General features: G+C 43.8%; 1 protein-coding gene across 3 annotated transcripts in view; it reads right to left on the reverse strand.

The window, feature by feature from the left end:
• Prkar2a (protein kinase cAMP-dependent type II regulatory subunit alpha) overlaps positions 1-13,981 on the reverse strand; it is a 62,475-nt gene extending 48,494 nt beyond the window's left edge. The window contains exon 1 of one of the 3 annotated variants that reach the window (XM_048423005.3): positions 13,448-13,981. In XM_048423005.3, coding sequence (XP_048278962.1) covers positions 13,448-13,703 — 256 coding nt within the window. In that variant the 5' untranslated portion in view covers positions 13,704-13,981. Of the gene's footprint in view, positions 1-4,120; positions 4,242-13,447 lie in introns of those variants that run through there. The other 2 variants (XM_048423003.3, XM_048423004.3) reach the window with 2 other exon arrangements.
• Positions 13,982-14,789: the final 808 nt, after the last annotated feature.

Genomic DNA, 14,789 nt, shown 5'->3' on the forward strand with positions numbered 1-14,789 from the left:
TAAAAACTCCAAAAAACAAAACAAAACAAAAACAATAACAAAAAAGGAAAACTCCTCTAAGAACAAAACTCAGCAGGCTCCAAAGCATTTTCTACTATAGGGTGAAACCCAGCTTTGTGTCAGGCTTCCCACTGCATGGAGAAACTACAAGAATACCTCTTGTTATCTATTTCCACTCCCTTCTGGTTATGTTATTTGCTGATCCCAACCCTGTTTCATTTGGCTTGATTTTTATTCATTTTATGTGTATAGATGTTTTGTCTGCATGTATGTCTATGTACCACATATGTGCCTGGAATTTCAGAACTTAAAAAGTGGAGGCAGGAAGATCAATAAGTAGTTTAAAGACAGCCTGGGCTACCTGAGACATGTTGCAGGATATTTGATCACACTGTGTGGAAAGGCGCCTTCTGGTTGGTTTAATAAAGAAGTGAATAACCAATAACCAGTCAGGAGAGAATAGGCGGGACTTCCAGGGAGAGAATGAATCTCTCTAAGATGAATCTCTCAAAGATGAATCTAGGCATTGGAGAAAAATTTGGTGCAAGTCAGACATACAGAATGGAAGAGAGCTAAAAGTCACAAGGCAGAACATAGATTAATAGAAACAAGCTAATTTAAGTTATAAGAGCCAGTTGAGAACAGTCCTAAACTAAAGGCCAAGTTTTCACAATAATAAGCCTCCATGTCATTATTTTCAGGCTGGCAGTTCAAAGTAAGTCCGAGAAAGCTTACTAGAGACACTATCTAAAAAAAGAAAAAAAAATTAAAATAGAGCTGGGACTTGTAATACAGGTCTATAGTCACAGCACTCAGGAGGCAAGACAAGCAAATCACAAGTTCAAAGCCAACCTGTCCCCATAATAAGTTTCAGGCCAGGTCTGCCACAGCATGTCTCCAAAACAAAATACATAGCTGGGAGTGTAGTTACTGGTAAGGGACATGCTAAGTGTATGTCAAATTTGGGATTCAATTCCCAACATAAAAACAAAACAAAAAAACAAAAGACTAAAGTTTGGCTGTGGCAGAGCCAGGATATAAAGCCAGATCTATGTTTTTCTTTTATATAAGTCAATATCCAATCAATGAATTTAATTAGTACAAATCATTCAGCAGGGAATAAAATTTATATGGGCCATTAAGTATTCTCTTTCTGAGCCAGACTTGGTAGTTTATAATCACAACACTTACGAGGGCTAAGGGTAGTCTGAGTTGCAGAGTAAAACTATTTTTTGTTTGTTTGTTTGTCAAGACAGGGTTTCTCTGTGTGACAGTCCTGGCTATCCTGGAACTTGCTTTTGTAGAGCAGGCTGACCTCAAACACACTGAGATCTGCTTGCCTCTGCTTCCCAAATCCTGGGATTAAAGGCATGCGCCTCTGTTGCTCTGTATAAAACTATCATCAAAAGAAAATCTAAGGCTGGTAGTGTGGCACACACCTTTAATACCAGCACTTGGGAGCCAGAGCTCTGTGAGTTTGAGGCCAGCCTGGTCTACAGAGAGAGTTCCAGAACAGCCAGTGCTACAAAAGAAAAGCCCTGTCTCAAGAAACTAAAATAAATAAATAAATAAATAAATTTTCACAGAGCAGAAGAGATAGCTCAACAGTCAAAAGCACTTGTTACTCTTATAGAGAGGCCTCATGTTCAATTCCCAGCACCCCATGGAGGTTAATAGACATTTGTAACTTCAATTTCAGGGGATCTCATGACCTCTTCTTGCCTCCACAGGCTTGCATGCATGAAACATATAATACATATACATACATGTAGGCAAAACACTCATACACATAAAATGAAAATTATTATTGTCATTATTATTATTATTATCACTTTAGTTTTTCAAGATGGGGTTTCTGAAACATGCTCTGTAGATCAGTCTGGCCTTGAACAGAGATCTGTTTGCCTCTGCCTTGAGTGCTGGGATTAAAGGTGTGCACCACTATCACCAGAAATAAAAATAAATCTTATGGAAACAGAATTTTTAGCCAAGAGTGGTGGCACATCTTTAATCTAGCACTCTGAGTTTGAGGCCAGCCTAATCTATATAAGTGAGTCCCAGACCAACCAGGGCTACACAATCAGATCCCATCTCAAGAATTAAAATAAATGAAAATAAAATTTCACATATTTTTTAATTACGGAATGAGTCACATCATACACTAATAATTCAAAGGAAATGACACATCAAGCTAATTACTAAATCTGAATCATTTGATTATATGCAGGTTGCCAGGCAAATGTGTATTCATATCTCAGCACTCTAAACTTTTAGAATGGCACAAATATGTAGAATGACTTCATTTAAATAACTCATCATAGTTTTCTTTAAAAGCCTCTCAGAAATTTTATCACACACTGCCCTTCTCCAGCTCCAGTGGGAGGACGCTAACTGCACTGTATCACAGCTGCTCTTCACATGAGGCGGTTCAGAGAGATTTTAGCATTTACAAAACTCAAAGAGATCCTATGTCATCTTTTTTTGCTTTTTTAAGAGGAAAAATATATTGTTAAAATTACAAGTTACATGTCAGTAGTTCTTAACTTTCTCTGCTCTAGGAACCTGTAAACTACACTGGTATGAGTTTATCCTTTTTCCAATTTTCCCTTTAAACCACGCTTGGATATGAAGACAAATCCTTTGTTTTGGATTTTTGAGGCAGGATCTCTCTATGTAGCTCTGGCTCTCCAGGAATTCCCGATATAGACCAGGCTGACTTCAAACCCATAGAGATCCACCTGCTGAGATAAAAACCATGCACCATGTCTGTTTTTTGGTTTGTTTTGGATTTTGGTTTTTCTCTGTGTAGCTCTGGCTGTTTTAAAACCAGCTCTTTACACCAGGCTGGCCTCAAACTCACAGAGATCCACCTTCTCTTCATTCCAGAGTGTCAGGATTAAAGGCATGTGCCACCATCACCCGGCAGGCTTATTTTTTTTTTTTCAAGCTCAAAAACTGAGAACTACTGTTATCCACTAGAAAGGGAAGAAATGAAAGTCATAAGGCAGAGGCAGTCAGTCTTCTGTGAATATATCTTGTTCTGTAGATTTGACTTCAGAACCATTGAAATATTTTATACAATTTTAACATTAAATATAAAAACAATCCTTGGCCTTTTGTTATGGAGTATCTATAATCCCAGCACTTGAGAGGAAGAGGCTGGAGGAGCTCGAGGTCAGACTGGTCTACATAGCTACTTTAGATCAGTCAGGGCTACATAATTTTAAAACTCAATCTCCAAGAAAACAGAAAAAAAGCCGAGCCTAGTGAAATCATTCAGTATTGTGCTGAAGCCAGGTGGTGGTGGAGCACGCCTTTAATCCCAGCACTTGGGAGGCAGAGGTAGGTGGATCTGAGTTCGAGGTCGGCCTGGTATTCAGAACTAGTTCCAGGATAGTTAGGGCTGTTACACAGAGAAACCCTGTCTCAAAAAACAAACAAAAAAAGTATTGTTAGCGCTCAAGCCTGTGGGTTTTTTGTTTGTTTTTTTTCCAGACATTTTCTATATATAGCCTTAGCTATCCTGGAATTCACTCTGTAGACCAGGATGGCTTCAAATTCACAGAGATCGCCTGCCTCCCAAGAGCTAGGATTAACGGAGTGAGCCACTGCTGCCAGGTTTAAACTGTGTTTTAATCCCACTGTTAAAATTATGAGATTGCTATTGTATGACATAAAAACACTGCCCTCTCCCCTGCCCTCCTATCAAGTCTTTTGATGATTCTTTCCTACTCAAATACACTTGGAGAAGTGAGGATGACAATAATTAGAGTTTTATGACGCGAAAAAATAAAAAAATGAGCACTTCTGAACGCTGAGGCTTTTTGGACACTGTATGGGAGGGGGGAGGGAGAGGGAGGGATGGGAGGCATGGAATCCATAGTTTCAGGTAGGCAAGCTAACCCCTCATCTATGAAACACTGTACTCTTTGTAAATGGGCCACAAGAGACCCTGTCTCATAAAAAAAACAAAAACAAAACGAAACAACCCAAAGGCCTCGGTCTAAGACGGTGGCTGCAGTATTTGCACCCCAGGTTTCTGGACTGTTAGGCCGGTTCCGCCCACGGTGGAGAGGTCCATGTGAACGGCGCCCACAGTCTGCCTGTTCAGAGTCCTCACCTACATCACGGTGCCGAGTGAGGTGGGAGTGAATGTGCTCAATGTTTTCCTGAAGTTGCACCACAATGGAGGGTCTGAAAGATCCGACTTCATCGCCAGCACCCATCTCTACACCAGGACCAAGCCCTTTCCCTGGGGAAATGGTAACCGTTCCCTCTTTACAACCCTCAGGTAAATCCGTTTCTGACCGGATATGAGGACAAACAAGGGAGCCTGGGCCATCACCTAGGCAACAGCACCATAGCACTGGTTACTCTGTAAATGAACCAGGCACTCATGGTTTTTTGTTTTTTATCAAATACTGACCATCATAATTTTTTTGTATCCCTTTACTTGTGGAAGGAGATAGCCAAGTAACAAAGTTAAAAAATAAAACACTGTACTTTTTTTTTTAAACACTGTACTTTTTAAAAAAAATTTAAACAAGATGTTTATGTAAAGAGGTTTGCCTGGAAGGGAAAACATGGGTTCACTTTTATAGTAATTTACCCTAACTCAGAACCATTGCCCTACATGTAACAGCTATGTGCAAAAAAGGCACAGGTTTTTCCTTCCTTTTACAATGATAAATGACAAGTGAACATGATATATAAGTATTTTGGGGGCTGGAGAGATGGCTCAGAGGTTAGGAGCGCTGCCTGCTCTTCCAGAGGTCCTGAGTTCAATTCCCAGCAATCACATGGTGGCTCACAACCATCTGTAGTAAGATCTGGAGACCTCTTCTGGCCTGCAGAACACTGTACACATAATGAATAAATTCTTTTTTAAAAAGAAAGAAAAAAATTAAAAACCCTGAACAGAGCTACACATGGTGGCATGCACTTTCAATCTCAGCTCTAAGGAGGGAGAAGCAGGTGAATCTCTTGTGAGTTTGAAGCCAGCCTGGTCTACATAGAAAGTTCCAGGATGGCCAGAGCTATTGGTAATAACTGGGGCTTTGTATTACTAAATTATTAGATTTTATCTCAAAAAAGAAAATGCATGTAGTGAGGGGGCCGGCTTGTTGGGGTTTCTGTCCCACCCGGTACCCCACAGCTGGGAAGTCCCAAAGAAATCACAGAGTCTACGGCTTGTTGGGGTATCTGTTCCTGCCCGGCACTCCACAACCAGCATACCCCAAGGAAAATCACACACAGGACTCCATAAGATTATAAACTGATTGGCCCATTAGCTCAGGTTTCTTGTTAACTCTTATAGCTTATATTAACCCATTATTCTCATCTATTTTAGCCATATGGCTTGGCACCTTTTTCAGCTGTCAGCTCACATGTTGCTTCTTCGGTGATCTGAGCAGGTATGGCAGAGCAAGCGTCCTGCTTCCCAGAATATTCCTGTTCTCATCGCCCGCCTCTACTTCCTGTCTGGTTGACCCACCTATACTTCCTGCCTGGCCAATCAGCGTTTTATTAAAATACATGATTGACAGAATACAGACAATTCTCCTGCTCCAAATGCATACACACACATACCAAAAAAACAAAAAATAAAAAACTAAAGCTAAACGGCTGTGAAGTAGCACATGCCTAGTATAACCCCAGTGCCTGGGAGGCAGAAACAGGAAGATCAATGCTAACCTAGGATACACGAGATTCAGGTTTCAAACAAACAAACAACGACCCTCCCCAACAAATGAATGTGTGAATGAATAAATGAATTCATGTTACTTCGACTAGAATGGATCAAAGACTATGAACACTACTCTGGTATCTATCCTCTTAGCTTTTATCTGGTTTCCAATTTAAGAAGAATTATTATAGGGATTGGAGAGATGGGTCAGTAGTTGAGAGCACTTGTTGCTCTTGCAGAACACAGATTTAATTCTCAACAGCCACATGGCAGCTCACAACCCTAACTTTAGATTCAGGGGTTCTGATGTGCTTTTAGCCTCCTTGAGTACTGCAGGAATGTTGTACAAAGACACAAACAGGCTAACCACTCATACACACAAACTAGGGGCTGGGAATATAATTTGGTGATATGGCATTGTCTGTCATGTTTGAGGCCCTGAGTTCAATACCCAGCACTGAAAACAACCACAGTATCCCTCAATACAATCCAAGGCTACCTAACCAGTGTTAGCATCAACCTCAAATGTATCATGATGGTGAATCTTCATTGTCAACTTGACTGGATTGAAATGACCGAGAAGACAACTCTGGGCATGTCTTTTCTAGAGGGGTTTAACTAAGAAGGGAAGGTTTAACAAAGGAGAGGGGACTTATTCTACACAAAGGCAGAGGAATAAACAGACTAGGGTTCCAAGTGAATAAGGAAAGGAAAAGGAGAGAACCAAATGAACACTAGCACTCCTCTATCCCTGCTTCCTGACTGTGCACTCAATGTGACCCCTGCCTTCATCATGATGGACTGCACCCTCAGACTGTGAGCTAACACAGACCCTTCTCCTCCCTTGTTTTATTTTTCTGTCTACAGACTGGCCCACAACAAGACTGCCCTTACTTCAGTTGACTACTGCGGCACCCTGGTGGTCGCCAGGCCACTGAAAATTTGGTCCAACTAGATATAAACTCAGGAGTTTCCAGGATCCCTCAAGGGCTGACTGATAGTCACAAAACACAAAGAATAATGCTAATTTAATGATTAGGATGCTTTGTTTTCTTTTAGCAAAGAATCCAGGTCAATAGCCCATATGCCTTTAATCCCAGCAGAGACAGGTTTATTAGCACACATTTGCTATTCCAGTATGTAAGCTGAAACAGGGAGGTCATGAGTTTGAGCTAATCTGAGTTACATACTGAGCTCATTCCAGGGCAGCCTGAACTAGATCAAGATAGATGCTCAAAAAAGCAGGGCGGGGCAAGGTGTTGGTGGTCCACATCTTTAATCCCAGCACTTGGGGAGACAAAGGCAGGAAGATCTCTGTGAGTTCGAGGTCAGTCTGGTCTACAGAGCGAGTTCCAGGACAGGTTCCAAAAATTTACAGAGAAACCCTATCTTGAAAAATAAAAAGAAGAAGAAGAGGGGCTGGAGAGATGGCTCAGAGGTTAAGAGCACTGCCTGCTCTTCCAAAGGTCCTGGTGCCCTCTTCTGGCCTGCAGGCATACACACACAGAATACTGTATACATAGTAAATAAATAAATATTTAAAAAGAAGAAGAAGAAGAAGAAGAAGAAGAGGAGGAGGAGGAGGAGGAGGAGGAGGAGGAGGAGGAGGAGGAGGAGGAGGAGGAGGAGGAGGAAGAGGAGGAGGAGTGATGTAATGGTGGTGGTAAGGTTAAAAAAATATCAACTCTCATATAGTTGATTTTTCTGGGGACAAGTCCTTGACCTGAGTAATCGTTATAACATAAACACAGATAGGATCCAAGAGCTCAAGAGCACTGAGCACATCCGTAACCATGAAATGAAGAAAATCCTGAATTTCAAGTGCTGGAAGAATTCTCTTTGAAAGAAAACTTGTGGGGGGCATGCACATGCGTGCACACATACCTCATGAAAGACAGAGGTCAAAATATAACAAGGGAATGAGAATACAGCTAATTTGGCAGAGTGCTGGCCTAGTCTTTGATGCCCAGCCCTGCATAACCCAGGAATAGTGAAATATACCCATATTCCAGCCTTTGTAGGTGGAGACAGGAGGATCATGAGCTCAAGGTCTTCCTCACCCTACCTAATAGTTTGAGGACTAGATGAGATTCTTTCTCAAAAAACCAAGGCTAGACAGAAAGCTCTGCAGATAAAATACTCGCTGTAGTTGCTGTGTATCATGAGGACCTATATGGAAAAGTCAGGCCTGGTGGTAGGCACTGTGGCTATGGCACTGAAAAGGCAGGACAGATGGCTCTCTGGAGCTTGCTGGCCTCACAGACTACCCTACCCTATGTGAGCTCTAGGCTAGTAAGAAGTTTTGTCTCAAAAATATGAATAAATAAATAAATATGAAAAAGAAAGAAAGAAAAAACCCACAGTGGACAGCTCCTAAGAAATGACAAGAGGCTGACCTCTGTCTTACACACACACACACCCCAAAGAAAATCATTAAGAAAACTAAAGGGGCCAGGCGGTGGTGGCGCATACCTTTAGTCCCAGCACTCGGGAGGCAGAGGCAGGCAGATTTCTGTAAAAAGTTCAAGACCAGCCTGGTCTACAGAGTGACTTCAAGGACAGCCAAAGCTACACAGAGAAACCATGTCTTGGAAAAAAAGGAAGGATGGAAGGAAGGAAGGAAGGAAGAAAAAAAGGAAGAAAGGAAGGAAGGAAGGAAAGACAAGGGAGTGAGGGAGGAAAGGAGGGAAGGAAGGAAGAAGGGAGAGAAAGAGAGAATTGGAGATAGGTTCAGCTAAGGCGGCTGAGGCAGGAAGATGCATTAAGCTCTAGAGCTTTCTTTCAGCCAGCCTGGACAACATAAGGAGATCCCAGAGATCTTTACAAAGACAGCCAAGACCAAGCTGGAGAGATGCTCAGCAGTTGAGAGCATGCTCTGCTCTTGTAGAGGAGTTCAGTTCTTAGCACCCACCCACATCAGGGTACTCAAGCAAGTACAACTCCAGTTTCAGAGAGATCCAATGCCTCTGGCCTCTGTGGGCACATGCACTCATGTACATATTATCACACACAGATACACACAGGAATATAATTAAAAACAATAAAAATAAATCCTTTTTGTAAAAAAAAGACTAGTAATGTTCATTCATTTTACTAAATTCCATCCCCCCCTTTCTCTTTTGGGACGGGGCCTTATTATGCAGCCTCAGATGGCCCTAGACTTGCTACGTAGACCTAACAGTTCTCAAATTTATGAAACCTTTGTTTCTGTCTCCCACAGGCCGCAATTACAAATGTGCATTACCACATCCGGCCTACAAGCCAATTTTAAAATCTCGTGTGCACTGAAGTTAACCAAACTCAGAATCAACTGGGGATCTAAACACAAGAACCTTGGAACACTGCCAAGCAGGTAATATCTATTTTGTAAGCAGAGACACTAAGCATTAAACACTTGGTTTGGAAACAGCAAGACAAATCACATATTTATTAATGGTCATGGAGTCAACAAACCTGAAGCCTCTATCATCTGCCCCCCAAAAAATCCACTAGACTAACAAAAAAGTGGAAGACCAGGTGCAGTGGATCACACCTGTTAGCAAAGGAAGTAGGGGCAGGAGGGTCCCAACTTCAAGGTCATCTTCAAGTTCAAGGCCAGCCAGGGCTCACAGGAGACCCTCTCTCAAAATAAAAACAAAATGAGGGAGGAGGAAGCCTGGCGGAAGTGACACATGCCTTTAATCCCAGTAGAGGCAGGCAAATCTCTGAGTTTGAGACCAGCCTAGTCTACAAGAGCTAGTTCCAGGACAGGATCAAAAGCTACAGAGAAACAGAAAAGTCCATCTTAGGAGAAAAAAAAACCCAAGGTTATCCTATTGCTTGAGTTGTTAAATATATATATATATATATATATATATATATATATATATATATATATATATATATATATATATAGTCTACCTATGAAGTCGGGCGGTGGTGGCGCACGTCTTTAATCCCAGCACTAGGGAGACAGAGGCAGGCAGATCTCTGAGTTTGAGGCCAGCCTGGTCTACAAGAGCTAGTTCCAGGACAAGCACCAAAGCTACAGAGAAACCTTGTCTCGAAAAAAAAAAAAATCTACCTATGTAGCCAGGTTGACAGTGAACTCACAATCCTGTCCTGAGTGCTGGGATTACAAGTGTTCATCACCATTGTTGGTTTCTCTGCACTTTTGACCAAACCTGAGGACTCAATCTCAACCCACTATATCCATGTGGTGGGAAGAGAGAATTGACTTCAAAAAGTTGTCCCCTGACCTCCACAGGCCAGTCATAGCATACACATGTACACACACGTGAACACATATATACATATATTAAAAGTAAATGAATGAGGGGGCTGGAGAGATGGCTTAGTAGTTAAGAGCACTGGCTGCTCTTCCAGAGAACCCATGTTCAATTCCCGGCACCCACATGTCAGCTCACAACTGTCTGTAACTCCAGTTTCAGGGGATCTGACACCCTCACACAGACAGACATGCAAGCAAAACACTAATGAACATAGAATAAAAATAAATCACTAAAACAACAACAACAATAACTAAATGGAATAAGAGCTATCAAAATGTGCATTCAGTGGGTAACTCACTTGCTGCCAAGGTGGATCACCTGAGTGAAGTGAGAACCTGTTTCCACAGGCCTCCCCTGGCCTCCAGTCTCAGGAGCTGCAGACATAGCGTGCTACAGCCTCTGCACCTGGCACTTAGAACATTTTGGGTTTAAGCCCTACCGTTAAAAGGGGAGATAGCCCAACTGACTAGGAGAATGTGTATGAAATCATACATCTGATAGAGGACTGTAACCACTATATACAAACAATTCCTATTACCCCCAAATTTAATCTTTTTTAATCTGTTGTTGTTCTTTTTGAGACAGTCTCTACAAAGCCCAGGCTGTCCTGGAACTCACTCTGTAAACCAGGCTTGCCTCAAACTCACCAAGATCCACCTGCCTCTGCTTGTGCTAGTATTATAAGGCATGTGTCACCATGCATGGCTTTTAACCACAAAATTAAATACCTCAGTGAGTTCATGGACAGCCTGGTCTACATAGTATGCTCCAGGCCAGCCAAGGCTACACAGTGAGACCTATCTCCGCAGGAAAAAAAAAAAAAAAAAAAAGAAAGAAAAAAAATAGTTTGGGACTATTTCCCCCCTGAAGTCTTTGTCTTTTCCATTCAAAGGAGTTCTTTTTCATTTTACTTAATAAATCTATTTCCAGCCGGTCGTGGCAAATGCCTTTAATCCCAACACTCAGGAGGCAGAGGCAGGTGTATCTCTGTGAGTTCAAGGCCAGCCTGATCTACAAAGTGAGTTCTAGGACAGCCTCCAAAGCTACACAGAGAAACCATGTCTCAAAAAAAAAAAAACAAAATTAATTAAATTTATTCCCTATAACTTGCTTAAAGAAAAAAGAAAGGAGCTTGGGCCTAGAGTGGTGGAACAAGTCTTCAATCTCAGCACTGGGTAGGCTGAGGCAGGAGGACAAAAGTTCAGGTCTGAGCTCAGTTGCCAAACCCTATCTGGAAAGAAAAAAGGGAGAAAGGGCTTGGTATTTCTGGTTATATACTCCAGAGACATGAAACTATCCAGCCACAAGGTAAACCTGCCCAGAGTTTAGAGCAGCCACATTCAATCTACTTACAAAGCAGAAACACCTAAGTGACCCACCAATCATACAGTGTGGCACAGTAAGCAGAGACCAAGGACATGGACAAGGAGGGAGGTTCACTTGTTGTGGAATATTATTTTAAGGTGTGTTACTTTTGTTTATGTTCTGGAACATTTGTTTAACAATGTAAAGATGTGTTACTTTTCTTTATGTTCTGTAACATTTGTTTAACAATGTAAAAATGTGTTACTTTTGCTTATATTCTGGAACATTTGTTTAACAATGTAAAGATGTGTTATTTTTCTTTATGTTGCATTTGTTTAACTCTATGAAGCTGTTGATTCTCTGGGATAACTCCTATAGCAATGACCATTTCCCTACCAGCTGTTACTTGAACATTTAGCTAGACCACTCAAAACTAGTTAGAAATTTTTTTTTTCTTTCTTCCCCCACCAGCTGGGACAGGGTTTCTCTAGATAGCCCTGGCTGTCCTAGAACTCAGAGATCCGCCTGCCTCTGCCTGCTGGGATTAAAGGTGTGTGCCGACCCAGTTAGTTTGTCTTTTCTAGTGTGATTTAACAATTAAGCTCAAAACAGTCTCTCAACGTGTTTGTTTTGTTCAAAATGAGGCAAGTGGTTGGGAACTGCCTTGGTAGTCAAGGGTGCTTGCTCCTCTTGCAAAGGACCTGAGTGCATTTGTTCATCCACATCAAACAGCTCACAACTGCCTGTAACTCCAGCTCCAGGGGATTTGATGCACTCTTCTGACCTCTGAGAGCACCCGAATACAGCAGATACACACATGTGGCACACATACTAATACATAATCAAAAATAAACCTGCAGGTGGTGAGCATTGATATACACTTTTTTTTCCTTTTTCTTTCTTTTTTTTAATGACAGATTTTCTCTGTAGCTTTGGATCCTGTCCTGGAACTAGTTCTTGCAAACCAGGCTGGCTTTGAACTCACAGAGATCACCTGCTTCGGCCTCCCGAGTGCAGATAGTAAAGGCATGCACTACCTCCGACTGGCTGAGATGCACATTTTTAATCCCAGCACTACTCAGGAGGCATAAGGCAGGCAGATTTCATGAGGTAAAGGCCAACTTGGTATACATAATTAATTGCAGTCATCCAAGGCTACATAGTGAGCCTTTGTCTAAAAAAAAAAAAAGAATTTAAATAAAAAATTAAAAAGCAAGCTAACTCTATTAAGTTAGTAAAGCGTAAGTGGAAGCAACCAAGAAAACGAAATTGCCCTTGACATCCTTACTTAAACTAAAAGAACAGAATGCTACCTGTATACTTTCCTGCAGCCAACACAGTATTGAGTATGTTCACCCACTTAATTCAATTGTTTTAACCCATAGTGAAATTTTAAAATTTAAATCTCTACATTTTTAAGCGATTACATTTTAAGAAAAATAAATACATAATGAACCGATCAGGGATGGAATGACCTAACTGAAACTTCCTTTAAAAACTTAAGCAAAAGGAAAGGGGAAAAAGGGAAAAACACTGATAACTGTTGAATTGTAACAGCATTGGAGGAGGAGGTTCAACTGCTGAATGTGAGTGACAGCATTGAAGGAGTGGTTCAGTCCATCTTTTTTGCTTGAAAGGTTTTCATTGAGGCAAAGGCAGGAAGTTCTTTACAAGTTCAAGGGCAGCTTGAGCTACCTAATAAGTTCCTGTTTAATCCAGGCTAATGACCTAGTCTCAAAAAATAGTTTTCAGCCGTAACTCTTCCAGGACCGAAATCTGCAAATCAAGTTACCACCCTTTTTTTCAGGACGAGCTGCCAAGTGCGGATGCGGTAGCCTTCGGATAGGAAGCAGGCTATGGGATCTAAAGCAAAGGCAAAGCAGCTTCTGGCGGGACCGACTTAAGCTCCGCGCCACCACGCGGACCAAAGAACGCGCACGCTTCATTCAAGGCTGAATCTGACAAATCACCCTGTGTGAACGCTCCGGCTCGGAGAACCGCGGAGCTCAATTTGGAATCGGCACACGCGGGGAAACCCAAGCAGCGCGGCTGGAGAGCTCTCGGGTCTCGGCCCAGGGCAAGGCCGGGCGTCGTGCCCTCAGCCCCGCTGGTCGGCCCGCGGGACCCTCCCTAGACCCTTCGCTCGGCGCCCACCTCGCACCTCGGCCGTGCCCCGCCCTCCTACCTTCCAGGTTCACATCGTCCGAGTCGGTGTCACTCTCCCCGTCCTCCTCGGCGAAGGAGACCGCGGTAGACTCATGCGCATGAAAGGTCGTCGGGGTGGCGATGAGCGTGTCTGAATCCTGGGCGCGGGCCTCGCGCAGGCGTGTGAAGTACTCCACCGCGAAGTCGACGAGGTCGGGCGGCTGCTGCCGCAGCACCTCCACGGTGTAGCCCTGCAGCAGCTCCGTGAGCCCCGGCGGGATCTGGATGTGACTCATGTCGGCGACGGCCGAGGGGACCGGCGGGTCGGGGCCGCCGGCGGCCGCAACCTGCGCACTCCCTCACGCCGGCCTGTCACTCGGCGCCCGCGGTCTCCCGCGCGGCCCGCCTCGGCCTTCCTCGCGTCGCGCCTTGTTTCGGCCGGGTCTGCGTTTGTTGTGCGGGCCGCGCGACTCTTCTGCTACCAAGCCAGCCTGGCGCCGCTGGTGCTGTCACCCGGCCGCAGCCGCCGCCGCCGCCGCCGCCACCGCCGCCGCGGGGACCGACGGGCTGGCGAGCTGGACGGGCGCGGTAGGCGCCCGGGTTGTGACGCACGCGGCCGCGGGCGTGCGCGTCCCCGCCGAGAGCTGGCACCCAGTGCGCGTGCGCCACTGGGCCGCCCGCTCTTGGAGCAGTCCATGGTCAAGGTGTGGGAGGCCCCGGAGATGAGGAAAGAGTTACCCAGCGGCGAGGCAGGCGGGTTAGTGCGTCTCGCCTGGTCACAAAGACCTTTCACTTATGCTTTCAGAACAGGCTGAGAGCCTCTTAACCGAGGGCCAGGGACACTGATGTGACACAGGACCACCTCACCTTGATTCCTGTTCTAGTGGAGGACCAGAGGGTTCACTCTACTAAGGACATTATGATGTTAATGCTAACCCCCAAAACAGGGACTCGCCCAGAAGAGAGTCGTCTAATAACACTGAATAGCAAGAACAAAGACCTGGGAAAGTCAGGACCACATTGACTGACAGGTAGAACAGTACAACCAATTACAAGGCCCTAAGGAGTCTAGTGTAAGGTCATGAGCTGTCAAAGGGGGAAGGTTTTGTAGGAAGTGAAAGTTTCGGTGAGATAGTCATTTGGAAGCCTCGGGCAGAGAAATAACCCTGAAGGGTTTGCTCAGCCTAACCCTAACCACCACGGAGAGTGAGAAAAGGCCTGGAGCAGGAAAGATCTTTGGCCTTGTTCCTCTTCTTGGACATTTCCACCCTGTTCTTCAGTCTAGACTTCACCTCTTTCCTCCTCACATTATTTGATGAAACTGAGCAGATATAGGCACTGTTACCTTTTGCCTCTGGGAAGAGGGCAGAGGTCAATTGGAG

Source organism: Myodes glareolus, chromosome 4, assembly GCF_982192425.1.
Source record: "Myodes glareolus chromosome 4, mMyoGla1.1, whole genome shotgun sequence".
Taxonomy (NCBI): Eukaryota; Metazoa; Chordata; class Mammalia; order Rodentia; family Cricetidae; genus Myodes; species Myodes glareolus.